General features: G+C 39.5%; 1 protein-coding gene and 1 long non-coding RNA gene across 2 annotated transcripts in view; one reads left to right on the top strand and one right to left on the bottom strand.

The window, feature by feature from the left end:
* LOC127532986 (uncharacterized) lies at nucleotides 1–6,292 on the bottom strand. Its single transcript, XR_007940595.1, has 3 exons — nucleotides 5,908–6,292; nucleotides 4,164–4,438; nucleotides 1–1,633 (listed from the first exon to the last, which is right to left on the bottom strand). It is a non-coding gene; the product is annotated as an uncharacterized LOC127532986 (long non-coding RNA).
* A 3,639-nt stretch (nucleotides 6,293–9,931) lies between these two features.
* The window catches only part of efl1 (elongation factor like GTPase 1), an 85,726-nt gene continuing 68,641 nt past the window's right edge, over nucleotides 9,932–27,016 (top strand). Inside the window, 7 exon segments of the mRNA XM_022217237.2 lie at nucleotides 9,932–9,968; nucleotides 9,971–10,021; nucleotides 10,961–11,028; nucleotides 11,713–11,797; nucleotides 12,679–12,812; nucleotides 24,248–24,385; nucleotides 24,612–24,826. Coding sequence (XP_022072929.2) covers nucleotides 9,932–9,968; nucleotides 9,971–10,021; nucleotides 10,961–11,028; nucleotides 11,713–11,797; nucleotides 12,679–12,812; nucleotides 24,248–24,385; nucleotides 24,612–24,826 — 728 coding nt within the window.

Raw genomic sequence — 27,016 nt, 5'->3', positions numbered from 1 at the left:
TGCTAAGTTTCCTTCTGCTTGGTCACAACACCAGCAAAAAGGTGATTTCTTTAGCCCAAGGCGAAACATTCGATATGGAGTCCAATAGTAGCAATGCAAAATTTTAAACTGTGTAAGGCGGACTCTTGCATCTCTTGACATATTTTTTATTTTTTTAAAAATGCTTTGCCACGAGTTTTGATCTATTGAAACATTTAAATCTTTTCCCCATATCATCCTGATGGCATTTAGAGCGGTATCCTTTGAAGTCTCTAACAACAATGCATAATGCATGCATTGTTTTGTCATTTTAAATGCATTATCGCAAATTTGAGTCCAGAAGTCTGGTTCCGGGGATATAGATAAGTCTGACTCCCATTTAGAGATGGGTAAATGTATTTTATCAGTGCTTAAGAGTAACTTATATATTTTAGAGAGGGTTTTAGTTGTTGTCGGAGAAAGCTTTATGATTGCTTCAGCTAATGCTGGCGGCCGGAGCGTGCTTTGAAGTGTTGGGATTCTTTTCTTAATAATATTTTTAACTTGTAGATAATGTAAAAAATTCCCTTTTTTTTTTTTTTAAATTTTGTATTTTTGAAGCAAGTTTGTATATGACATGAACACATTATCTGAAAAGAGGTGGTGGTGATGTGTGATTCCATTCTGCTCCCAAACAGCTAAATGGAGCGGCTGATTAACCTGAAAATCAGGGTTGTACCAAATGGGAGAAAACTTACAGGGCTCCAATTTAGAGTTTGTAATTAATAATAAGTAAGGTAAGGAATAGTGTTCATTCTAATATTTAGTTTCATGAGTGTTTTACATACAGTACAACATCAGCGGCTGCATGCAAAAGAAGAAAGACACTAGATTGCACTGTTTACCCTTGTTTTTCTTTTTTTGTTTTGGTGCAGCAAATCAGGTGCGTAGCCTAGATTTTTATGTTTTGATTGTGTGTCTCGAGAATTATTAGAGTTATAATGTGACTTTTCTGTTTATATACGGGGATTATTTAATTTAATTTAAATATGTGCACCAAGTTGCAGTTTTATTTCAAACATTTGAATGGTGCAGCTGGGTCTGTTGTGTTTACAAACGCTGTTAAAAGCGATGTGAGCTTTAAGTTTTAATAAAGCCGCAGCAGTTACACATAACTTGTTGTCACATGTTTTCCTTCTTTCTTTAGGGGACCAGAACAGGTGTTGTACAATGAGCGTGGTGTTTTTAGATGTCCGTATCAAGCAAATTACATCCATGTATTATTAACAACTTTTAGAATGACAAAAAGATTCACATCGGATTGGTATCTCCCGATCCTCAAGGCTGCAGTATCGATATCGGTATCGGATGTGAAAAAGTGGTATCGAGCCATCCCTAATTTTAACTGTATTCTACAGATATTTACAATAAAAGAACATGCACAACAACAGAATAACTGTATTTCTTTTCCTTTGAACCATACGTTAGAATGTGAATTCAAAATATGAACATAAAAGCACCTTGAAGCTGAGGAGGAAGCAGCATAACGATGGAGGCAGATCTGGGCGAGAAGAGCCAGGATGTGGAGGAGAAGAAGGGAAGGAGTCCTGTTAGCTTGTCTCTCTAAAAACTTGTTCCTTATGTTCATTTCAACCAGGCATGTCCAGAGTCCATCCTGTGGTCAGATTTTTAGTCTGTCATAAAATGTTTAATTTATGGCTCGCCAGCACTGTCAAACAGAATATGCATATTATCAGATACAAAATGTAATTTTCTGTGTCGCTGAATGGTGGCAGCAACACTCTGTCTCCCTCTGTGTGACCTCACGGAGACCCTTTCTAGCCCATTTCTGAAATGGAAACTACAGATTTAAAGACACGATCAGTCCAAAGATTCTAATGCGTATGACAACGTATCTGGGAGTGACTGCATCAAGACGGTGAAGCATCTGGAAGCTGTGTTTTTATCACAGCAGATCTGATGTTTACTGAAGGACCACTCACGGCTCTCTTGAGACCACAGGACTCTCCTACCGTCACCAGAATCTGATGAGCTTCATAAAGTGTCCACTGTGAGAATAACCACACCTCTGGACAAGAAGATTTGCATTCTTCACAGCGGCCTTCTGACCTCCCTACCTATCGCACTGAACTTCCTACACAGGAGTGATTTGAGCAGTTTAAATCAGAACATTAAGGAAATGCAGCATCACTTGAGTGATGATCCTAAAATCTGGACTAAATTTGACCAGTTAATCCACGTCTGTCTTGACCAAATCCTAAACATTACCCACCCTGGGCTGTTTGATCCATATTTTAAATTTCATTTGTCATTGTCTGATTGTTTTTTTTTTCTTGTCTGTTTCCAGCTGAATAAATATATTAAGAATGAAAGAATACACATGACTGGAAAACATTCCTCAGCTTCTGTCCAGATCTGAGAAACACGTTGATTTTCATTCTTTTTCTCCACAACAAACAGCTCCACACTAAATACTGGTGAGTCCAACATTCTCATTGTGATTTAGCAGCACATGATGCAGACAAAGTGTTCAGACAGCGTTCTGGCTCTGAATAAAACATTTCAAGTTCCTCCTTTTAAGGCAGCTCCAACACACATTGGTAACTTCTGTAAATGACAGTAAACAAGAACAAAGGTGCAGATAAAGGTTTAGTTGTTTCCATCAGTATGATCTGGGCATAAAGTCAGTGGAAGGCAGTCTTTCTTTGGCTGTTTTCTAACCACTGGTAAATGATTGGGTTTGTTGCTGCCTGCTGCTGAAACTCTGCAGGGATGGCAGCTGCTTTGCACCTGTCAGGCTCAGGACGACTGTCTTGGAGACTTTGTGCTGTTTAAATCCAGAACGTTGATGCTCCGGCAGTAACAGCTCTGTTCCAGCCAGACTTCGGCTGCACTCTGTGTAATTAATGCTGCTGTTTGATCAGATCTCACTGGTTCCACAGGCTGACAGTTTACTGTGCTGCTGGGAGGGATAGTTAGACCCATGTGCATCCAGAGACTCAGTTTAGAGGGTGGACACAATAACCCAGGTGGTTTTCTGAAACTACAATTTCCTGATGTTCCCTGAAAGCCTCACATGCATCAGTAGCTGCTTCCAGCCGGCCGTGCACAGAGAAGCCTCCAGTCTGCACTCAGATGTGTGAGACCAAACATTAGTCTGAACAGAGTGAAATAAGCCTTCTAGAGTAAGATTTACCTGAAACTGAGGGACTTTATCTACCTGGACAGACACACAGACAGACCTGCTAGATATCAGAAGCACCGCTGACCAATGAAAATATTTAGTCTCACCTGACAGCTTGTAATCTGCATGCTGGAGGACGGAAGGTTTTTGTCACTTTTCTAATGATTGTGTGTGTGGTAATGGCCTTAAAAATCATGTTTGTCTGGTAAAATCTGGAGGACTGAAGTGTCCTGTATCTGTAGTTTCAGTAAACAGCAGTCACAGGTTAGTTAGTGTTCTCTTGATCTAAAGTGGTGTTACATCAGTTGTGTCCTGCTGTCTGTGATGGTTGTTTTCTTCACTTTTCCACAGGATTCTGTCCTGATAGAGACTCTCACAGGAATCCAACTCCCCTCACATTTACAAACACTTCTGTCTGTGGACTCAGCACTCACTAAAACACTGATTCTAAGACATTGGAGGACACCAGCTGCTCTGTGTTTACGTCACTTAGTCACATGGACAAAGTGTGTTTGGGAAAACTCTCTGGGACTTTAACTGCATCGTGAGCACATAATTTATCTTCCTGTTGGTTCCAGGTTACAGTCCCATGTGGACCATGGTCGTGATGCTTTGTGGAATATCATCTAAGGTTAGCTGCTACTGTGTGTGTTTGGAGGTTGTGGCTGCTGGTTTCTGTCTGGATTATTTGTCCTGATGGCTGTTGATCAGTAACGTGTCTCCTGTGTGAGACGTTAAGAACTGGATCAGAAAACATCGGCACATTCTCTCCACTGCTCTCTATGTGGGTCACATGTTTGTTTTCTCCAAAGATCTGAGAGATTTAGTCCAGTCTGATGTTCTCAGGTTTCCGCTACATAATATTTGTTCTGCTGCTGTGGATTTCCTTGGTCCTGTGGATGGTTGTTCCAGATCTATCATGTTCACTGATTACTCTAATGTCACCATATTTTCCTTGATATCTCTGCTACGTCCCAGTTTTCATCTTTCTCTGACTTACCTTCAGGTTCTTTGATGCTTTCTGGGATGTTCGCCACGAGATCATTTCTGGGAATCTCCTCCAAAGCCTTTACAGCAACTTTAATGGTGTAGATGCAGTAGCTCTGAAACATCTGATCCACTGTGTCCATCCTGTCTGCTTCCTCCAGTCGAGACTTTGGAATGGGCTCAAAGTCTTTTATCAACTCATCATGCAACAACCACTTGAATTTTTTGAAGTCATCTTTGGCCAAATCTTCAAAAATCCCATTAAGGACTTTATGAGGTGTTTCTACCCTGTAAAGATCAAAGAGAAACAATAAGAAATAAATGACTTCTGTAAAAGCACTCACCATGATTGAAGCAGCAGTTTAAAGCTTCATTAGCAGATGAAACTGCTTTATTCTTTTTAATCAAAAACAGATCAGCAGGATTCTTGCTTCTAGAATTCCAGACAGTTTAATCCTGTGAGCTGCTTTACAATCCAGACTCAGACAGTAAATCATTCTTGAAGTCCTTCTCTGGTTTGATTCTGAATTGTCTCAGAATCAACTTGAGGAATGGAGCTTAAAGAGAAGCGATAATAAAATCTTTCTGAGCTCAGAGTTCTAGATGAAGCTTTAACTCTGACTCTGATCAGAAGAAAGAGCAATCCGGGAAGAGAGTGAGACGTCGCTGTTTTATCAAACTCTCTGATGACATGAAGTTTAACAGTTTGAAAAGTTAAAACTGTGAAATAAATAAATTCTGTATATTAAAGATAGATGAAGCCACCAGCTATGAAAAGAGAAGAAAATGAAGAAGTAACTAAAAGGAAGTGTGAACACACCAACACACGCAGTTCTGCAGCAAAACCATGAGGCCTCAAAGATGTCGCTGATGTAAAGTCCAGCAAAAAAAAAAAAAAGATTGATCTGGTTTAGTAGAGTTTAGACCAGCAGTGAGGTTATCCAGCTGCTGTTGCAACCAAAACTAGAAATATGTGCAGTTTGGGAGGTTCTTCCCGTTTCATATTCTGGAGATAATCATGAAGCCTAATGACAATTCAACTCTGATCACTCTGAAACTGAGGACCAATGCTCTTTATTTCTGGAAAATAAACCTGGATCTTGTTCAGACTGATCCTGCAGTAATGAAAGGTCAAAACTTTGATCAGAGAAATAAACGGAGGTGGGTAAAGTAGCCAAAAATTGTATTTAAGAGTAATGTTACATAAAAATAATATCACTCAAGTAGAAGTAAAAAGCAGTCATCCAAAAAATGACTCAAGAGTAAAAAAGTATTTGGTTTTTTCACCACTCAAGTACTGAAAGCACTGAGTGGATTGTAATGTCCGATTTATTTTATTTTATTTTTTAGAAATGATGAGATCAGACAGACAAAAATGTAAAATAATGTGCAAATTCTGGTATTTCCAAATAATAAAATAAAAAAATAGCAAAAATAAACAACATCTTTACAAAATGACAAGTTAAGGCACAAAAATACACAAATTTCCAAATCTCAGTTTTTCACAACATAAAGCTTTTGAAACAAATACCTGTAGTAAGATAACGTTTCTGTTTGAACAGTGCAAACTACATCCAGTGACAAGATACGCTGCCTGCTCATAGTCTATGACATAGACTGTCTGGGCTTGCGCTAGCCGATCTCCACAGCGCCATTGGCGCATCGTTTTGCTGGATGGCGCAGTCATTCTGAACCGTGTGAGCTACAGTGGCGCTCTACTTTTCTTGTAAAAAGCAACAAAAAAGGATTCGACTTACTTTTTCTTCGAAACGGCCGAGCGATAATATAAGAAAAGCAGCCTTTTTCTCTCGGCAGGCGTGGGAAGTGGTCGGAGCCACTGGGAGCCACTGTTCCCTCTAAGCTGCGCGCGTCCGCAATTGCGCACTCCTGACACAGTCTCAACGCACAGAAAATCTGCGCTGCACACAAATAAAATCCAACCTAAATTGAAAATAAAATAAATACATAACAATTCATTCTGTGCTATTTTTCAATGTGAGTCAGTGAGTGACCCGTGACTGGCTGCTCCAGCCAATGATGTGATTCACGTAGGTGTTTACGCAGCTAATCAACGTCATTTACAGCTGTCCTTATGTGCAGCCATCTGAGCCGACTGCTACAGCGCGCTAGCGTATCTAGTCTTCTATACACACGTGGACAAAATTGTTGGTACCCCTCAGTTAAAGAAGGAAAAACCCACAATTCTCACTGAAATCACTTGAAACTCACAAAAGTAACAATAAATAAAAATTTATTGAAAATTAAATAATCAAAATCAGCCATCACTTTTGAATTGTTGATTAACATAATTATTTAAAAAAACAAACTAATGAAATAGGGCTGGACAAAAATGATGGTACCCATAACTTAATATTTTGTTGCACAACCTTTTGAGGCAATCACTGCAATTAAACGATTTCTGTATTTGTCAATGAGCGTTCTGCAGCTGTCAACAGGTATTTTGGCCCACTCCTCATGAGCAAACAGCTCCAGTTGTCTCAGGTTTGATGGCTGTCTTCTCCAAATGGCATGTTTCAGCTCCTTCCACATATGTTCAATGGGATTCAGATCTGGGCTCATAGAAGGCCACTTTAGAATAGTCCAACGCTTTTCTCTCAGCCATTCTTGGGTGTTTTTGGCTGTGTGTTTTGGATCGTTGTCCTGTTGGAAGACCCATGACCTGCGACTGAGACCAAGCTTTCTGACACTAGGCAGCACATTTCTCTCCAGAATGCCTTGATAGTCTTCAGATTTCATCGTACCTTGCACACTTTCAAGACACCCTGTGCCAGATGCAGCAAAGCAGCCCCAAAACATTACTGAGCCTCCTCCATGTTTCACCGTAGGGACAGTGTTCTTTTCTTCGTATGCTTGGTTTTTCAGTCTATGAACATAGAGTTGATGTGCCTTACCAAAAAGCTCCAGTTTGGTCTCATCTGTCCAAAGGACATTCTGCCAGAAGCTTTGTGGCTTGTCAACATGCATTTTTGCAAATTCCAGTCTGGCTTTTTTATGAGTTTTTTTCAGCAGTGGTGTCCTCCTTGGTCGTCTCCCATGAAGTCCACTTTGGCTCAAACAACGACGAATGGTGCGATCTGACACTGATGTACCTTGGCCTTGGAGTTCACCTTTAATTTCTTTGGAGGTTGCTCTGGGCTCTTTGGATACAATTCCAACGATCCGTCTCTTCAATTTGTCATCAATTTTCCTCTTGCGGCCACGTCCAGGGAGGTTGGCTACTGTCCCGTGGGTCTTGAACTTCTGAATAATATGAGCCACTGTTGTCACAGAAACTTCAAGCTGTTTAGAGATGGTCTTATAGCCTTTACCTTTAAGATGTTTGTCTATAATTTTTTTTCGGAAGTCCTGGGACAATTCTCTCCTTCGCTTTCTGTTGTCCATGTTCAGTGTGGTACACACCTTTTCACCAAACAGCAGGGTGACTACTTGTCTCCCTTTAAATAGGCAGACTGACTGATTATGAGTTTGGAAACACCTGTGATGTCAATTAAATGACACACCTGAGTTAACCATGTCACTCTGGTCAAATAGTTTTCAATCTTTTATAGAGGTACCATCATTTTTGTCCAGGCCTGTTTCATTTGTTTGTTTTTTTAAATAATTATGTTAATCAACAATTCAAAAGTAATGGCTGTTTTTGATTATTTAATTTTCAATAAATTTTTATTTATTGTTACTTTTGTGAGTTTCAAGTGATTTCAGTGAGAATTGTGGGTTTTTCCTTCTTTAACTGAGGGGTACCAACAATTTTGTCCACGTGTGTATATATCTGTGCTTCTCTGTGTGCCCGGTCCTATGGTCCTGTCACGGGTTGCCTGGTTACAGACGCTGCTGCGCACTGCTCTGCGCGTTTAAAAATGTCTACACCCGAAACTCCACCACGTCCAAAGAAGCAAAAACGTTTGAGTGGGAAGACTCAAACCCCTGGCAATGGGTACAAGAAAAACCGTGTTTTCTGTTGCTCATGGACTGGCTGAAGTAAGGCAGCATCAGGAGACAAACATGTAAGAAACATGAGAATAGAGAGGAGGACCCAACCAGCAGGTCACAGTTTATCATCCCCAATCATCTCCTGAAGTCCATATGGTAAGGGACTTCATGATGAGATAAGCTGGATTTCCTACAGTATATGTTTGTGAATTTACCAGATAATGCTTATAATCATGCTGATGTGGCCGTAGACACTACAGTATTTTAGTGACTCAATAAATTCCTAAGTTTTATTTAAATGCTTTTTAGTTTTCACTAAACATTTATTTAATAGCCTATATGTGATCAATAAATGGCCTTTGCCTGTCTAAAGAAAAACTCACTCAAAACTCTGATATGTTAACAGTATTAAATGAATAAATCAATCAATAAATACGTGCATACACACATAAATGACTTAATACATTAACTGTGTTAAGATAAGATTTAGATATAAATGAAAACATATCTGTAGATAATTTCTTTGTACAGTATTCTGCATTCAGTTGTTTGTTTTTGCAGAATCCAGTATTGCACACTGGTTGGCCATTACATTTTATTGTCCGTTATATTTTATAGTGCTAACCATTATGCCATTTATATGGCGTAGTGGTTAGCACTTTTGCCTTGCAGCAAGAAGATCTCCAGTTCAAATCCTGGCCTGAGCCTGGAATCTTTCTGCATGGAGTTTGCATGTTCTCCCTGTGCATTGATATTCATGGAAGACATCTTAAGGTCCAACCAAGGTGAGGAGGGGCTGCTGGGGAGAGGAATGTATGGAATGACATGCTCAGGGTGCTGCCACCATGACCCAACCTGGGATATTTGGAAGAAAATGGGATGGATGGACGGATGGATGGATTCATTCATTTGCAGGCTTATTGTAAATAACGGATCTACTTAATCCTTTTTTGATAATAAGTTTTCTAACTTGTGTATCAGCGATCACAACTGTGTTTACTTTGGGGTTTCTTCTTTGGATTCTGTATTTTTATTGCAGTCTTTCTGAATTATTTATTTTTGACTGTTGATATGAGGACATATTCTGCTTGTCAACTTAGAAATAATGCAGTGATTGGGAGGAGATGCAAACTGGAATTATTTGATATTCAAATGGTTAGCACAGGAATGCACTCACGACTGTTGTATAGCTTCTGTATGCCTGAATTAAAGAATGTTCGAGGGTTTGAGAAATGGACGGGGTAGTTTGTAATGGCGGCTGCAGCTTTTTAGAATTCTGCAAGTTCGCTATTTAAATAAAATTTAATTGAAATGATTTGTTAAGCAGCCTAAAGGCCCCTTTTTTTGCACGGGCCGTGAACGCAGCATGATGTCATCGAACAGGCGTGGTTACGGCGCCGTCAACTTCCGGGAAAACAACGTGAGCTGATAACGTCCACATGTCTTGGAAATATGTGCTTCTTCTTACAGTTTTGTTTGATTTGACTCAACACAACAGCACAAGACGCGGTACTGTGATTGTGTGGACGCTGTGGAAACGAACCTGGAACACTGAGGACTCTCGGCGAAGCTAGCCACAGTTAGCAGGTACCAGATAAAGCAGTGCCAGGACAGTCTCCGCTCTACTTCCATTCAAACATTCATAACGAAGTCCGTGTTGTAAAAGGCGCATGACTTTCATGGTCCAGCTTCACCGTACTGCTAGCTTACAGTTGAGCCACTAGACTGTGTTGTTGTATAGAGACCGTTCTCTTTAGCCTACTATATTGTAGTGAGTGACACAAACACCAACTGTACGTTTACTATGCTTGTTTGGTTTAGGGGTTCACTATGGGACACACCAGCCTGGAGAAGATAATTGCACTGCAGAAAACCCAGCCAACATCAGAAACTTGTGCATTCTGGCACATGTTGACCATGGTGAGTTAAGACAGTAACATCTAACCTTTATTTTCTGATTCGATGAAATGGCAAGCCTGAATTTTTATCAAACTTAAACACTTTAAATGTGGTGGATCTTTAGCTTATACCAACTATAAGAATTTCTGTTGACATTTGCCCTGTGGAGCAGGTCAGAGAATGTTGAAAAACTTCTTATGGACTAAGTTGCTTGTTGACATGCACTGTAACTTGGGGCAATGTCATCTTCAAGTAGCGTTTCAGACGCTAACCTCATTGAAGCCGATACTTTTTGCAGTTTTGGTGGAATAATATGGCATTTTTTAAGGAATACACTACTTTGGGGAAATTGCTCCAGGTTCGTGAAGAAACTAGACTTTTGTGAGATGATAACCACTAGTCTGCTTTGCTGCTTGAAAGAATTTTATATATATTCATGAACGTCAAACATGTTTTACTGTAACAGCGTAGTTGCAAAATTAGTTGAAATTGAAAATGTCTTATTCATAAAGACTCTGGAACTGTTATCTCCAAACAGAGGCAGGCGATAAAGCAGTATAAGGTAGATATTGCTAATTTGCTGATAATATTTAATGACCTATTTTTAATAACGCCTTAGAGGGAAAAAAAGGTTTAATATATATTTAATCACCTTGGTTGTTTAAACAAGCTTCCGTACATTTGTAAAGACCATGCACATTATGACATTCTTGACTTCCCAATGACTCCTAACGCTCTGAATCTACTCAAATGAAATGACTGAAACACATGCATCGTCGTTACAAAAAACAATCATGCATTTCGGTTTTCATAAATTTACTATGGGTCTTCTGGAAACAAAATCTGTTGAGTCCAAGATATACACAGAGCAACTTGAATATTTGATGTTGACAGCTGCATCAGCACAAATCATTTGGAATCTGCACAGATGAACATTTGGAACTATCTGCATCTTTTCAGGTAAAACGACCCTGGCTGACTGCTTAGTTGCAAGTAATGGTATCATATCAAGCCGACTGGCTGGGAAGGTAAGCAACAATGTTTGCTGCAGTGACATTTTAGACTGCCATGCTCTATTTATTTATTTTTATCGGCTGCTGTTTCTTTTTAACATTCATTTTAGATGTCTGCTTTGTGAGCTTTTGCTTTAAGTGTGTTTGTATGTGTAGTATTTTTATTATTGGAGCCTTGTCAAAGAAGAATTTACGTCACTATTTGGGACAGACAATAAAATCTATCTGTCTGTCTGTCAGGAAAATTCTTCAGTGGAATTCTGACTTTTCCAAATAAATACCCAGAGTCGTCTCTTAAGTCAAAGCAAAGTTTTACTTGCACAAGGAATCGCTTGAACAGAGCAGAGTTTGAATGAGTGACTGGCAAAAGGTGGAAACAGTTTAGTTTTTTAGCAGGCGCATTTAGAAATTACATTATATTATCAGCTTCTGAGCAACCAGTTTCAACCGGCTGCTTGCAGGATCAACTTGGTATATTTTCACTGTCAAAGTTAGACCATGGAAATTTACTGAGTACAACAGTCACAGTTATACAGTAGTTTGAAATCATAAAGCGCAATTAATCATAACATTTTTATAATTTTATAACACTGTCTGTCTGTCTGTCTGTCTGTCTATCAATCACATTTTGTGGAGTATTCCTGTTACAGAAGTTCTTTTTTTAGTCATTATTCATGATTTATGATATGTTATTACCAGCTGAGGTATCTGGACAGCAGAGAGGATGAACAAGTCAGAGGAATCACCATGAAATCCAGTGCCATCTCTCTGCACTACAGAAACGGTAAAACCACTTTGATTTGGATCTGAAATAAAAGCCACACTTTAGTGTTCCTCACTGTTAGATACTATGACTACTGTCCAGGACTAAGTCTGCAGTGTTTCCCTTGGCTGCATCGTCTTCTTTGCTTGTTTTTGGTACAAAGAGCAATAGTTTTTGTGGTAATCAGTAAGACCAGTGTTTTCAGCCAAAAAAATGAAAGGTTTTGTGCTTTTTAATGTCTGATGTATTCTAGAATGAATTTTGAGCACAATGAAAGTTCTAGAGCGAGGTTGTTGTATTCTGACATAATGCTCTTCATTCATTCATCATCATCATTGTTCTTCTCCATTGTTCTTTTCAACTTCTGTGGAGAGTCTGGCCACGATAGAAAGTCATTTTGTTTGTCTGGCTATCTGGAAGAATGAGGAAAAAATGTAAAAAGAAAAATTAGCAAAGAGTTTTACAATATATGTAATCTGAAAGATGGCTTTCATGTCTGTTGCCAATGATCACCATTAGAATGTAGATTTCTTTTTATGTTAAAGAAAGCATGACAAGCCACTAAAAAATTGTATGGTTTTTATTAAAATAGTTGATCAAATGTTGTTAAAATCACTGTCTGGCCGTATGCAGTTTCCAAATTGGAGAAGCTGCCCTCAGACATAAGGAGCATGCTGGTTTAGTACAGAATGTGGCAAAATTACATTATCATTTTTTGTATTTGTTTTAGTGGAAAAGAACTTCCTATTCTGAAAAATGTGACTCGTATCAAAATCATAAAATCTGTCTGAATAATTGAAACACAATTTTATTTTATTTTTGTATATTGTTCAGCTGCAATCTAAATGAGGGGTTTGAGGAAAAGTCTTTAAACAGTGTTTTTGTGCCTCTTGTCTTGTTAGGAGATCAGGAATACTTACTGAATCTGATAGACTCTCCTGGTCATGTTGACTTTTCCTCGGAAGTTTCCACGGCTGTCAGGCTGTGTGATGGAGCCATCGTGGTTGTTGATGCTGTAGAGGGAGTATGCCCACAGGTAAATATCATTGTTGACTTTACTACTTCATTGTGTAAGCTTTTGGTATGCTGAAAGGAAGACATGTTATCAAAATGTAGGGCACATTATTATGATGAAGCAGTATGTCCCAATTGTTTGCATGCTGCATGAAACATTTCTGTGAGAGCTGTAGTACATCCTAAAAGAAAAAAAATACAGTTTGGAACACAGTCTTTGAGTTAGTGCAGACGTAGAACACATTACAATTTCATGCCAAAGCTTCACCTGGATTATTGATATTAATGGATGTTTATAACAGCAGAAAGTGCCCAGCATGGCCTCGCAGGGCAAAAACATTTAACTTAATGGTATATTCAATATATAAAGGTCTAGGATATAGTGTAAAAGGTTGCTGAATACCAGCAGAAAATATTGCCTACGAGTCCATGTTAGCCAGGTGACAAAATCCAACCATCAGAACCCCTAAAAGGTCCCAAATTGGCGTAGAGCATATGTTGTATTAACAAACAGTACTCTTTCAAATGTAGAAATTACAGTTTTGGTGGTAGGCTATTAATAGCCTGATATAAATATATTTTTAATTCAGTTTAGATAATAATTGGTCATTTTAAAATAATTTTAACATTAGCCCTTATCAGTACACGTGGCAAAACCTATTAATCCGTACACTTGGGGTCCATCTGGATCCCAGTAGTATTTCATGTGTTTCACATTTCTGTACCTGTCCATATCTTCTCAATATATATTTTCTTAAAACGTGTGTTGTCTGTAGATACAAATATGAAAGAAACAATGAAAGTTGGGTGACTTAAGATGTTTTTTATTGGAGAGTAAATGAAGTGAGAATAACACAACATTTTCACTGTTTTCATACTTTTGTGATTTTTGGTGCAGAATCATGTGCAGGAAATGGAATTAACATGTCCCATTATACCTGTGATGGTACAAAATAAGAAGACATTAATTGTTCGTAGCAGAATAGCCTATATATGGTCCTTTTAATTAAAACTACCCTCTTTGCCACTGGAGTCCAGGTGTAAGTGCAAGTGTGATTGTTTGTCCTATTTTAAGTTACTGTATTGCTTTTAGGTTATTCTCTTGTTTTTCCACTGTGAAGCACTTTAGTCACCCTTTAGGCCAGGCATGGGCAAACTACGCCCCCCCGGGCCACATACGGCCCGTTGGGCTTTTCAATCCGGCCCGCGAAATAGTTTTGTCAATATTAGAATTGACTAAATCTCAGTAAAGACCACATTAATTCGGCCTTCCCCTGCAGTGCCCGACGTTTCTGTTGTCCCCACTAGATGGCGCTCCAGACACAAGTGACTTTTGTTGGTTTATTTTCTCTTCTTCTACTTTGCACCTGCATTGAGCCCTGCCGTAATAATGAGTGGATCAAAGAAAAGAAAAGTCGACGATGAGCGTGAAGTGTTTCAGAAGGAGTGGCCTACTAAATATTTTTTTCGCTGAAGTCCGTTCAAAAGCTGTATGTCTTATTTGTAATGAAACCGTTGCGTTCTTTAAAGAATACAATATCAGCCGGCACTTTTCCACGAAGCATGCTAACTACGCTAGCAACCAGTCAGCGCAAGAACGGACAGCTACGACTCAGAGGCTGGCAGCCAGTTTACAGACTCAGCAAAATAAGTTTTTTCTGCAAACTACGATATTCAAGAGTCAAGCACCAAGGCAAGTTATTTGCTGGCATTCAAAATAGCAAAGGCTAGCAAGCCTTTCTCCAAAGGGGAGTTTTTGAAAGAATGCATGGTAGAGACAGCAGGTCTCATGTGTTCAGAGAGCAAAAACAAATTTGAAAAAATAGTTTATCACGCAGGACAGTTCCTTGCTGTGTTGAACTAGTCAACGAAGACTTAGCCAGCTCACTGAATGAAAAAGCGGACGAAAGTAATGCCATAAAAGACCGTGCTCAGCTTTTAATTTTATTTGAGGGATTAATGAACGTTTTGAGACAACGGAGGAATTTTTGACCATGGAATCCATGAAGGGGGAAACACGTGGAGAGGACTGTAGGATAGAGCGTCTGGGTCATCCAGAGGATGAAGTTGCCGTGGTGGAAACTCCCCAATGTCACCACGGATGACAGGGAAAAAAAACGTCGGGCTGCTGAAAAGAATCCAGGATAAGGTGAAGGAGGAAAACCCTGAGCTGGATGTGATTTTCCTACACTGTATTATCCACCAGGAAGACCTCTGTAAGTCTGTTTTGCATCTTCATCATGTCGCGAAGCCAATCGTAAAACTCGTTATCTTTATAGGAGTGAGAGGGTGTTCAAGATTAACTGGTGTTCCGATCAACTGGTGATTCCAGCGTTTCTGAGACAGATGTTTTGTAGGCGTGGCTTTTCAGGACCCCTTACTGACTAACCAGGAAATATACAATGGAACAACCACTGGTCTAGTGGAGCTGTGATCAATGTTTACTGTCAAATCCTGTTAAAGCAGACAGGAGACCAGGACACGGTGTGCACGTCGTTTAATAAGTTCACCAAACCGTGTGGTAGAATGCCAAAATTTTGTAGTTTAACGATGTATTGCTACCATATTGGCAGATTTAGATCACATTGTCGCTACACTGACTTATTTAAATACACAAACGTCAAAATCTTACCAAAACAGTCCAGCAATATTTAACGTATTGAACTCAAAATGCAGCAATTTAGGAAAAAACAAATCACAGGACATTCATGTTCTAATCAGCAATAGAAGTTCGTTGTGCCATACTCAAAACTGACGTCATTGAGAAAAGACTACATTTCCTTTTGATAAAATGTTTATTGGCACCTATTGCAGTTGTAGTCCCTATCTGTGGGTGGATGCCCCACACAGGACATATGGTACCACCTCCCATAGGCGGTACACTCAATCTGAAAGGAGATTTGAAAATAGACATTAGAATACTAACCGGTGTTTGTCATGTTCATGTCACTCACTGACGCTCAAAATGTGCCATTAAAGGTAAAACTAAATGCAACAATTAAAAAAAAAAGTATAATGTTGCAGATCTCAGTTTTGAAGTCTGAACTGCCTGATGAATGGAATCAGAATGCTCATACCCATTTATCCACTTTTGTGCCCGAGCTGGCCTCCCCACAAGCCCGATACATTTGATATAGGTCATCTGGAAAAAAATATATTAAAAAATAATGAAAGCATGCAAGGTAGTTAAATGCAGATACATGATCACCTACCTCCTCAAGTTTACCTGAATCTTTCAGCAGTGATATTGCTATGTCAAGCTTTAGCCTGGCCACACCCTCCTGGTCCACAGGATACTATATCTCTTTTTTATTTAGAATTTGTTCTGCAAGCTAAGAAATTCATGATAAATATGAACTGGAATACTTATTGTGCTAGGTGTGCACATAATCACACACTCACCTTGCACACAAATTCACCACATGATGTCGAGTCCTGCTGTTTTGGATTGGGCAGTGTTGCGCACGTCCACTTTGTTATTGCAGAACATACTGTGCGGACCAGTGCTCTGCATACAACACATTAACCGTTGACCAACTTTAATTTTGGCCCAAATAAGGCCTTTTTAAATCAGCAGTTGTGCTTGGACTTCAGAGGGACAAGGTAATATAAGAAGAAAAATACAATATATGAAAAAAAATTCTATAGAAAAAATTGCCATCTTGCTCCCAAATACTATCCACATTATGTGTAAACATGCAATTTATCAAATGCAACCATCATTTTGTTTCATGTTCATGCCATGTTACCTCTCTGCACTTCTTGATCTGTCCCTCTGTTGCCCCAAATGGATCCAGGTACAGTGCCCTCCTTTCCGTCAGATACATGATCTTCAAAAATGCAATTAAGTCTCATGACAAAAAAAAATCTTATTGGTGTGTCTAAATATGTTGAGATTTCTTACAACTATAAAAGCACTCAGAGAGCGCAGACCTCCGCCAGGCCATCTCTCAATTGTACAGAGTCCTTCAAAAAAAATCCTGGATCCAGACGGTGATCCGGATCACCTCCAAAATCTAATCGATTGTTACTTTTGCTCTTCCGGACATTCTATAAAAATTTCGTGAAAATCCGCCCATGACTTTTTGAGTTATGCTGTTAACAGACAAACAGACAAACAAACTCCAATGATTACATAACCTCCTGGCGGAGGTAATAAGTGTCCAGTGTGCGTTATCACAGACTGCTCCAGCTGCCACATCATGCTGTTAAAAAAGTAGATTTAACTACAAAATATCAGATAGAAACCTTAAAAATTTAAATTTAATTTTGAATACACTCACCTTTTTTGCTGTTTTTTTAAAGGTATTTTGGCTTTAGGCAGGTTAGTAGAGGCAGACAGGAAAATAGGGAAAAGACCTGCAGCAAATGGCTGAGCTAGAATCGAATCCAGGCCGCTGCATCAGGGACTATAGCCCCTGTTTATAAGTTACCTGCTCAGCCAGCTGAGCCATCTGTCTACCAATTGAACTCACCTTTCTGAAGCCTTTAGTAGATCCTTGCCAGGCTGAGGTCATCAGATACGAATCTAAAATCAGAGCTCCTGTCCTTTTGCCCACACTTGTCAGATAGCCATTCATCACCTATGAATACAGAAGTAACTTTTCATCCATTTTACCTCCACTACTAAGCAGATAATCATGACAAATGTAACATACCTCACTCTCCAGCTCCTTCCCTGGGGCCAAGTCCATGAAGTTTTCTGAAAAGATCTTATATGGCCCTATTTTGGCCCTATTTTGTTTTCCAGCCCACATCACTGTGGTTACTATAAAGACACAAATTAATGTTAATGTACAACATTAATGTTTTAAGGTACAATTTGTCAGTGTACTTAGTTTTCTGCATCTTTGTGCTGATCTAGGGTCTGGATCCTTGTTGCCTTCAATGTAGACTCCACTGATGAGGGTCCAGCCAGAGGAGAAGTTGCCAGGATTTTCTGCAACTTTGCAGGTATCCTCTCCTCTGACTGGAAATAGTGGGTGAGGTGATCGATATTCATCTTTCGTTTTATTTTCCCTCCCTCTGATAAAATGTCTGCACACTTTCCGATGAAGTTTATGATTTTAAAAGGTCCAAGCATGTCAGAGTCCAGTTTCCCCCCTTTCCTCTGCTCCTGCCTAATATTTTTTACTAATATTAGATCCCCCACTTTGAAATCATCTTCAGTGCCATGTTTGGCCTTCCTTTTACGTATTGCATCTTGACTTTTTTATGTTTGCTTTGACCTCCTTATAGGTCGTTGCCTGCCTTTTCAATCCGTCACACACTTCTTCATGTTGAAGTAAGGAAGATATACGTTCTTCTGTCACCTGCCAAACAAAGCAGAATAATTAGTAATGGAATGCCAGGAGGTTCATCTCAGCATTTTCACAAAATGTTTATGTTGAGAATATTAAGGTTTCTTTGTATTCCTTAGGTACTTCTGATGGATACCTGGCTTCCCTCCCAAACATCAAGTAGTACGGGCTGTATTTCGTAGTCAGATGTTTTTTTTGTGCGAAAACCAAACATAGTGGATTGAAGAAAGTTGTCCCAAGTTGTCGGGTGTTCCGCTACAAGTTTATTCAGTGACCTTCAAATGGAAAATTAAACAACAGACAGAAGCGAGTACGATAAAATTTTGCTTAAGTATGATAAAGCAGAATATTTGCAAAATCTAATTTCCACAAAAGTTGCATGATCAAATAGTTAAACAATTTACCTTCGGATTGTGCCATTTGACTTTTCCACTAGACCATTTGCCTGGGGATGATATGGCGAACAGAGGCTTCTTTCAGTGCCCAGCTTTTCACACAAACCATAGTTGAGCTTCAAAAGGGTTGTAGGACAAACCAAAAAATAAGTCAGCAGTCACTTATATTTTTGGCAGCATTATGTATCAGTGCTGTACCTTGTTGCGAAACTCTGAGCCCTGATTTGTTAGCAGTCTTTTAGGTGCACCAAATTTGTAAAACCAATCAAGGATACAATTAGTGACCTCATCTGCTGTTTTACTTTTTAGTGGGTAGGCCTCTGCCCATTTGGTGAAATAATCGACCATGACACATATGTACTGATTGCCACCATCTGTTTGAGTGAATTTACCCACAAGATCCATTCCAGCGAGCTCTAGAGGCTCGGTTACCTATTTGAGAAAAGAAAGACAGGTGTGTTAAATTATTGTTATTAACTTGAGAACCAACAGAAGGTTCAATCTTTACCTCTATTGGACTGTATTCTTTTTTTTCTTTGATAGAGGCCCGCTTGCACTGGCATGGTGGACATTGAGCAATCTAAGTAGACAAAGCCCAATATAATTTCCAAATTACAAACTGTGCGAATTAATTCTAATGCTGAAAATTAAAAGTACAACTTTGATAATCACCAAGACTGAGAAGTAAAATAAGTCCTTACACCTGCAGAGCATTAGTTAGTATTCAAACCTTAGATTGGCATTCTATCTAGATATAAATATACACTAACAATGAACTTACATGTGCATTTTAAAAGTCATTCTGAAGATATGAACTTACCCATTTTTTAATGTCACTCTCCATGCCAAGTCAGTAATAGCGGCTGATTATAGCACTGTGTATTTTCTCCCAGCCGCGGTGACCCCCAAAATGGCTTTCATGAAATTCGTGAAAGATATTATTTGCCTCTTTGGCAGAGCAAACAACTTTTGCCAGGTGCTCAGGCTGAGTTTTTTCCGCCTACATATGTAGTACAGTTCACCATCTAGTGTGTGAATGTGAAGCACATTTAACATGAAATTACAGAGTTTAGAAAGTGTAGTTGACAAACTACAAATCCCTATTATACACCTTACCCTTTACCATGAAGGTTTCAGCTCTTCTTCTGATCATATATTTCTGCTTTGCAGTGATGCCTTCAGGGTAATGGTTGTTAATTTTCAGGTCAAGGACCTCTTTTGCCATTTTGGGGTCCATTTTTTTAGGAGAGATTTCCCTGTATTGCCCTTTCTTACCACTGGCTGCACTAACACCTAACTAACCTAAATCCTACGCTTACCTATCTACTAACTTATCTACCTTCAGATTTAACTATGAAACTACCTTCACACTTACCTATAAAACTGCCTTCACACTTACCTATAGATGCCACAAATGCTTAACAGATACATAGACACAGACAGACAAATTACAGAACAGACATACAACGCAGATCCACCAACTTAATTGCAGTAATCTTTGAAAACAGTAACAGTATTTCTCGTGTTGTTTCTGCCTGACCGTCAGACTGAAGCCTCAGACTGTCACCAGTTAATCTGGTGTAGATTGTCACACTCTACCGCAGCGAAGCGATATTTCCACTCAGTTAGGTGGAAGTCCTCATAAAACCGCGTATTTTATTGGTGGACTGAACAGCCATGAGTCAGAAAAGAACAATAACGATTTTTGGAGCCAGTGTTAAAACTGACAACAAGAGCATTTCGGAACAGTTTATTGACATCTGTGTGTTTTGAACAGGCATCAACACAGTCACCTATGCTATGTATTGCCGTTGCAACAGCTGTCTCGCTCACTGAATATCACCAGTTGATCGGAACACCAGTTTGTCTTGAACAAGGGCTTCAGCATCGTCAGTTCATTAAGTTTGTTGAAGAAACTGATGCTGATCACCAGGACTTGCTTTACCACTCTCATGCCCGCTGGTTAAGTTTGGGGAAAGTATGTCAGCGAGTGTGGGAGCTCAAAGGCGAGATTAGCTCATTTTTGGAGTTAATCGGGAAAACCGCTGATTTTCTTGAGCTGGGCGACAGAAATTGGCTGTGATTTTGCTTTTACCGTGGACATACTGATGCACATGAATGAGCGGAACGTGAAGCTGCAAGGGAAAGATCAATTTGTGTACAAAATGTACACAAATGCAACAGCCTTCAAAGCCAAACTGACTTTATTCTCAAGACAAATGTCAAAAAAATCCTTCGCTCATTTCGCTACACTGGCTACGCTGACAGAGGCCAGTTGACGTGATGAAATATAAGAAATCACTAGATGACCTACACAGAGAATTCTGCCGTCGGTTCTCTGATTTTGGGGAAAAAAAATTGACAAGACACTTCAGCTGGTATCATGTCCCTTGTCAGAAGACCCAGAAACAGCACCTCAGGAGTTGCAGTTGGAACTGATCCAGCTTCAAAGTGACTCAGTCTTAAAGGAGAAGTTCAGCTCCCTTAAACTGAATGGCTTTTACACTTCACTAAGTGAAGCAAAGTTTCCAAACATTCAGAAGATGGTACAGAGGATGGTGGTGTTGTTCGGATCTACCTACATGTGTGAGCAGACGTTTAGCGTGATGAACACCAACAAAGCACACCACAGATCCCAGTTAACTGATGAACACCTCAGATCCATCCTGAGAATTGCCACAACCAAACTGACACCAGACTTTGATGCACGGGCAAAAAGGGTGACCAACAACACTGTTCCCACTGAAACTGAATGTGAGTATTCTTTACTTTGTCAGTATTGTCTTTAACATGTACTTCATATTAGTTTGCACAATCTCCGATCATCTGATGGTGGTCTGGCCCGTCTGTCGAATTTCAAAAGTCAATGTGGCCCCTGAGCCAAAGAGTTTGCCCACCCCTGCTTTAGGCTGTTGTAAAGGGCTATAGAAATAAACTTTGATTGCCATAGTTCAGATGATTACTATTGATGATTACTGAAATGTATTGCTGCAATATTAGTGTGAGAACTCCTGAATTGAAATGCGACTGAAGCAGTCATCACAAGAGCAACCGAGCACAAGGGTACATAAATAAAAGACGCACAGTCCGGCTGGGGGCTGCACAGTAGCGTAGTGGTTATCACTTTCGCCCTGCAGCTAGAAGATTCCCAGTTCACATCCCGGCCTTCCGGGATCTTTCTGCATGGAGTTTGCATGTTCTCACTGTGCATGAGTGGGTTTTCTTCACGTTCTCTCTGGCTTCCTCCCACAGTCCAAAAATATGCTGAGGTTAAGTGGTTACTCTAAATTGCCTGTAGGTGTGAATGTGATTGTTTGTCTGTATATGTAGCAATGTGATTAACCATGAACTACTCCAGAGCTCCCTGAATTCAAGTTAGTACATGTAATTTGTATATGTATGTTATAATGAGATGCTGAATGTATTTTATACATGGGAGACAGAGGGGACTGATGCTACGGTCGCTGAGCCAATCAGAGCCCAGCACTGTACTCAATTAAATATTCTTGTAATATGTTTTAATTATTGTTTTTTATGTTGTTTTCATTTTTTTCAGCTGGAAAATGCTTATTTTACCGCAAAAATAATTCCAGTAATCTAGCAATCACAGAGCCAGTCACTATGACTGAACCGTTGTGCTGCAATGCACCATTGAAGTTTGGGGTTTAAATGTCATTTCTGAGGTTTATATTAATGTTACAGTGTTAACAGTGATTGTATTGTTGTGGTTAAGTCAGCCTAGTCAGTTTGGTTCAGGGCTATGTTGTCAGGTGTGAAGTGTAATGTGTTTGATGACTTCCTGCCACGTTTTCTGTATTTCTGCAGAATGCATAGAAAGCAGGTTTCCTTCATTCAGCATCATTCTTCAATGCAGCTTGACACAATAATAAATATATAGAAATACTAATTTACTGCAAAATCCTGCAATATGGCGAAGAAGCTGCACTGTCAATTTCAATTTAAAAGTCTGTGATCAGTCAGTGAGACCACAAAAAGTGAACCGTGATATGGCGAGAAACACTGTATAGCTTTATCCTTAAGTCTCATTGAAAACCTTTGTTTTTGCAAGAACTTTCCAAACAATAGTATACAGTGCCTTGTGGAAGTATTCAGCCCCCTTGAACTTTTCAACCTTTCGCCACATTTCAGGCTTCAAACATAAAGATATAAAATTTTAATTTTTTGTCAAGAATCAACAACAAGTGGGACACAATCGTGAAGTGGAACGAAATTTATTGGATATTTTAAACTTTTTTAACAAATAAAAACCTGAAAAGTGGGGCGTGCAATATTATTCGGCCCCCTTGCATTAATACTTTGTAGCGCCACCTTTTGCTGCAATTACAGCTGCAAGTCGCTTGGGGTATGTCTCTATCAGTTTTGCACATCGAAAGACTGAAATTCTTGCCCATTCTTCCTTGCAAAACAGCTCAAGCTCAGTGAGGTTGGATGGAGAGCGTTTGTGAACAGCAGTCTTCAGCTCTGCCCACAGATTCTCGATTGGATTCAGGTCTGGACTTTGACTTGGCCATTCTAACACCTGGATACGTTTATTTGTGAACTATTCCATTGTAGATTTGGCTTTATGTTTTGGATCATTGTCCTGTTGGAAGATAAATCTCCATCCCAGTCTCAGGTCTTCTGCAGACTCCAACAGGTTTTCTTCCAGAATGGTCCTGTATTTGGCTCCATTCATCTTCCCATCAATTTTAACCATCTTCCCTGTCCCTGCTGAAGAAAAAGCAGGCCCAAACCATGAGGCTGCCACCACCATGTTTGACAGTGGGGATGGTGTGTTCAGGGTGATGAGCTGTGTTGCTTTTACGCCAAACATATGGTTTTGCATTGTGGCCAAAAGTTCCATTTTGGTTTCATCTGACCAGAACACCTTCTTCCACATGTTTGGTGTGTTTCCCAGGTGGCTTGTGGCAAACTTCAAACCAGACTTTTTATGGATATCTTTGAGAAATGGCTTTCTTCTTGCCACTCTTCCATAAAGGCCAGATTTGTGCAGTGTACGACTGATTGTTGTCCTATGGACAGACTCTCCCACCTCAGCTGTAAATCTCTGCAGTTCATCCAGAGTGATCATGGGCCTCTTGGCTGCATCTCTGATCAGTTTTCTCCTTGTTCGAGGTGAAAGTTTAGAGGGACGGCCGGGTCTTGGTAGATTTGCAGTGGTCTGATACTCCTTCCATTTCAATATGATTGCTTGCACAGTGCTCCTTGAGATGTTTAAAGCTTGGGAAATCTTTTTGTATCCAAATCCGGCTTTAAACTTCTCCACAACAGTATCTCGGACCTGCCTGGTGTGTTCCTTGGTCTTCATGATGCTCTCTGCACTTTAAACAGAACCCTGAGACTCTCACAGAGCAGGTGCATTTATACGGAGACTTGATTACACACAGGTGGATTCTATTTATCATCATCAGTCATTTAGGACAACATTGGATCATTCAGAGATCCTCACTGAACTTCTGGAGTGAGTTTGCTGCACTGAAAGTAAAGGGGCCGAATAACATTGCACACCCCACTTTTCAGTTTTTTATTTGTTAAAAAAATATAGAATATCCAATAAATTTCATTCCACTTCACGATTGTGTCCCAATTGTTGTTGATTCTTGACAAAAAATTAAAATTTTATATCTTTATGTTTGAAGCCTGAAATGTGGCGAAAGGTTGAAAAGTTCAAGGGGGCCGAAGTGCAGGCTGACATAGTGCTGTCTTTACATGTGGAATGTGATCATGTCTTTTGTTTGTAGACTCAGGCTGTGCTCCGTCAGGCATGGCTGGAAAACATCAGGCCTGTTCTGGTTATCAATAAGATAGACCGACTCATCATGGAGCTGCAGCTGACCTCTCAGGAAGCTTACACCCACCTGCAGAAGATCCTGGGACAGGTGAGAAGCCAAGTTCTCAACTGATGCAGGTCATGACCAGTTCATTTTAGCATTTGTAACGCTCCCAACCCCGATGTGGCACTACAAAGAAACCTTGACTGAAATTGTATTTTCTGTGTTAAACTGTCTTAAATGTTGTTTGTGTATTTTCTATTAACTCATTGAAAAACAGAAGAAAAAAAAAGACGGCAGTTTTCTGAAGATCACTGTAACTTCTTCTCTGCAGGTGAATGCCATTACAGGGACTTTGTTCACATCTAAAGTGCTGGAGGAGCGAGCAGAAAAAGAGAAGGGGGAGGAGAAAGAGAGCGAGACATTAAGTGGAGATCAGGTTTTTGACTGGAGCGCTGGGCTGGAAGAGGTTGACGACTCCCACCTCTACTTTTCTCCTGACCAAGGAAACGTTGTCTTTGCCAGTGCCATAGATGGATGGGGTTTCAGGTGAGGATGTGGTGTCGTTTGGTAGGCAAGATCCCAAGATGTAGACATTGAGATCAATTGGCAAAAACTGAAGTCTGTAAAGAAAGAAAAAATGAAATAAATGACAGGAAAAATAAGACTGTCAAAATAAAACAAAACTCTTTGAAAATAGAATAGACAACTGGGAAAATAAACAAACAATCAGATAAATAAAATAAGCAACTTCTATAGTAAAGTAAACAACCATAAAAATAAACAACCAGAAAAATATAATAAACAACCACCATAGTAAAATAAACAACCAGGAGAATAAAGTGAACAACTGGGAAAATATAATAAACATCTGGCTAAATAAAATAAGCAACTGGAAAAATAAAATAACTGCCAAAATGAAATAGTTTCAGCGACTGAATATTCAACACCACCTGTCATCCAGAGATAGGCAGGACCAACAAACAGTAACAAAAACTACAGCACCAATAATGGAAACAACAATAATAAAGAGACAACAAAAGTACATTGTAACTACATACATTAGTACTCAAGACTAGCATCATCTGTAACGTGTCAGTTTTTGGGTGCAGCGTGCATGATGCTTTAGAATGGGCAGTCAGTCAAAGGAGGAACATATTCGATGACTGAAATGTTGAATACAGTAGCTGTAATTGCACTTTGAGTTTGCAGTAATCTGTGAATGTAGTAGACAGGTGAAAAATGCACAGATAAATATAAACTAAACAAACATTTTTGCTGTTCAAGTCCATGTGTGTGTCTATTCAATTCAGTCATCAGCTAAAATGTATTCGAATTGAAAAACTTTGCTTATTGTATCAAATATTGACGCTTGACAAAAATGTGATTAATTAGTTATGAAGCCTCTAATTAATTAGATGAATTTTTAAAAGCGTGTCCCACCACTAATATATGTGTATAAAGTCCCTGGGTTTTTACTGTTAGTATGTCTGGCCCAGGAATTTCAATGAAATATTCTATTTTTTCATTGGCAACCTATATGCTTGCAATGTTTGCTAACACAAGCGTCAACATCGGTACGCGCACGCAGACCCGGTGCAGAAAGACAATGGCACAGCCGAAACTTATTGTTAAGAAATCATACCTTGACGAGCTGTCACCTGCCGATCGTACCTGTTACTTAAACAAGTTGACACTTAGTACAGGTACGCAACTACCGGACCCATACTCATTGCCGCAACAAGAGTGGTTACGGGATATGAGGCAATGGCCTAATATTCAGTGGCCGGACATCTATTTATATTTAATCAAGCGTTTACACGAAAGAGAATTTAAAGGCATACAAATTCCTTGATGCTGTTAATTTCGTGCTTTGCGGTCACATACAGTCAGAAACGTGGTGTGAATGTACAAATTACCTGTCAATTTTGTTCTTAGCTTTGGTGCTGTTGACACTGTCACGCGTGTGAGGAAATACCAAAGGCACGAAATCAGGACTGTCTGAATCGTCAGATGCACGACCTGTTAAAATTGTATTTATTATAATTATTAAAGTCCCGTAAAACAAAATAACAAGGCTAAGTCAACAAACATATTCATTGCGGTAATGACAAAACACCCTATTATCGCTCACATGCACGATAATGATATAAAGCACTATCCACGGGATCTTTTCTCTACATATCTAATTTTTATATTGGGTGATGTAACATTTCCATGATTTTTAAAGGATTTTACAAATATAAATCAAAATTGAATGACCGTTCACCTGAAATGAAATGTGCACTGCAAAGCCGCATTCTTTATTTGTGCCTCCGACCAGTTATCTCGGTTGATCGCACGTAGCCACTCACATCTGTACATCTGCAGACGTTTGCGTTTCTTAGGAAGACGTGGTGGAGTTTCGGGGTTAGATATTTTGAAATGCCCCGGTGCAGTGCGCAGCAGTCTGTAACTAGCAACTTGTGACAGGACCGTGCAGGTAGGCAAACAAAGATGCAGACGCTGGCTTCTAAGATCTATCGGCTGTATGTCACGTCGGGTCCTCACTATGTAGGTTCTACTAAGATGAAATTGGCTGTCCTTAATATTTCCTGTTTTATTTTATTCATTATACAGTTTTGATGACTGTGTGACAGACGTTTATGATACATTTATGAAAATACGGAACAAATTGCGTCCCGTATTGAGTCAATACGGGACGCAACAATTAATTGTCAAATAAAGGACGATTCCGTA

The sequence above is a fragment of the Acanthochromis polyacanthus genome, chromosome 2 (assembly GCF_021347895.1).
Source record: "Acanthochromis polyacanthus isolate Apoly-LR-REF ecotype Palm Island chromosome 2, KAUST_Apoly_ChrSc, whole genome shotgun sequence".
NCBI lineage: Eukaryota > Metazoa > Chordata > Actinopteri > Pomacentridae > Acanthochromis > Acanthochromis polyacanthus.
The sequence above is the reverse complement of the archived record's forward strand: the minus strand, read 5'-3'. Positions and strand labels throughout refer to the sequence as shown.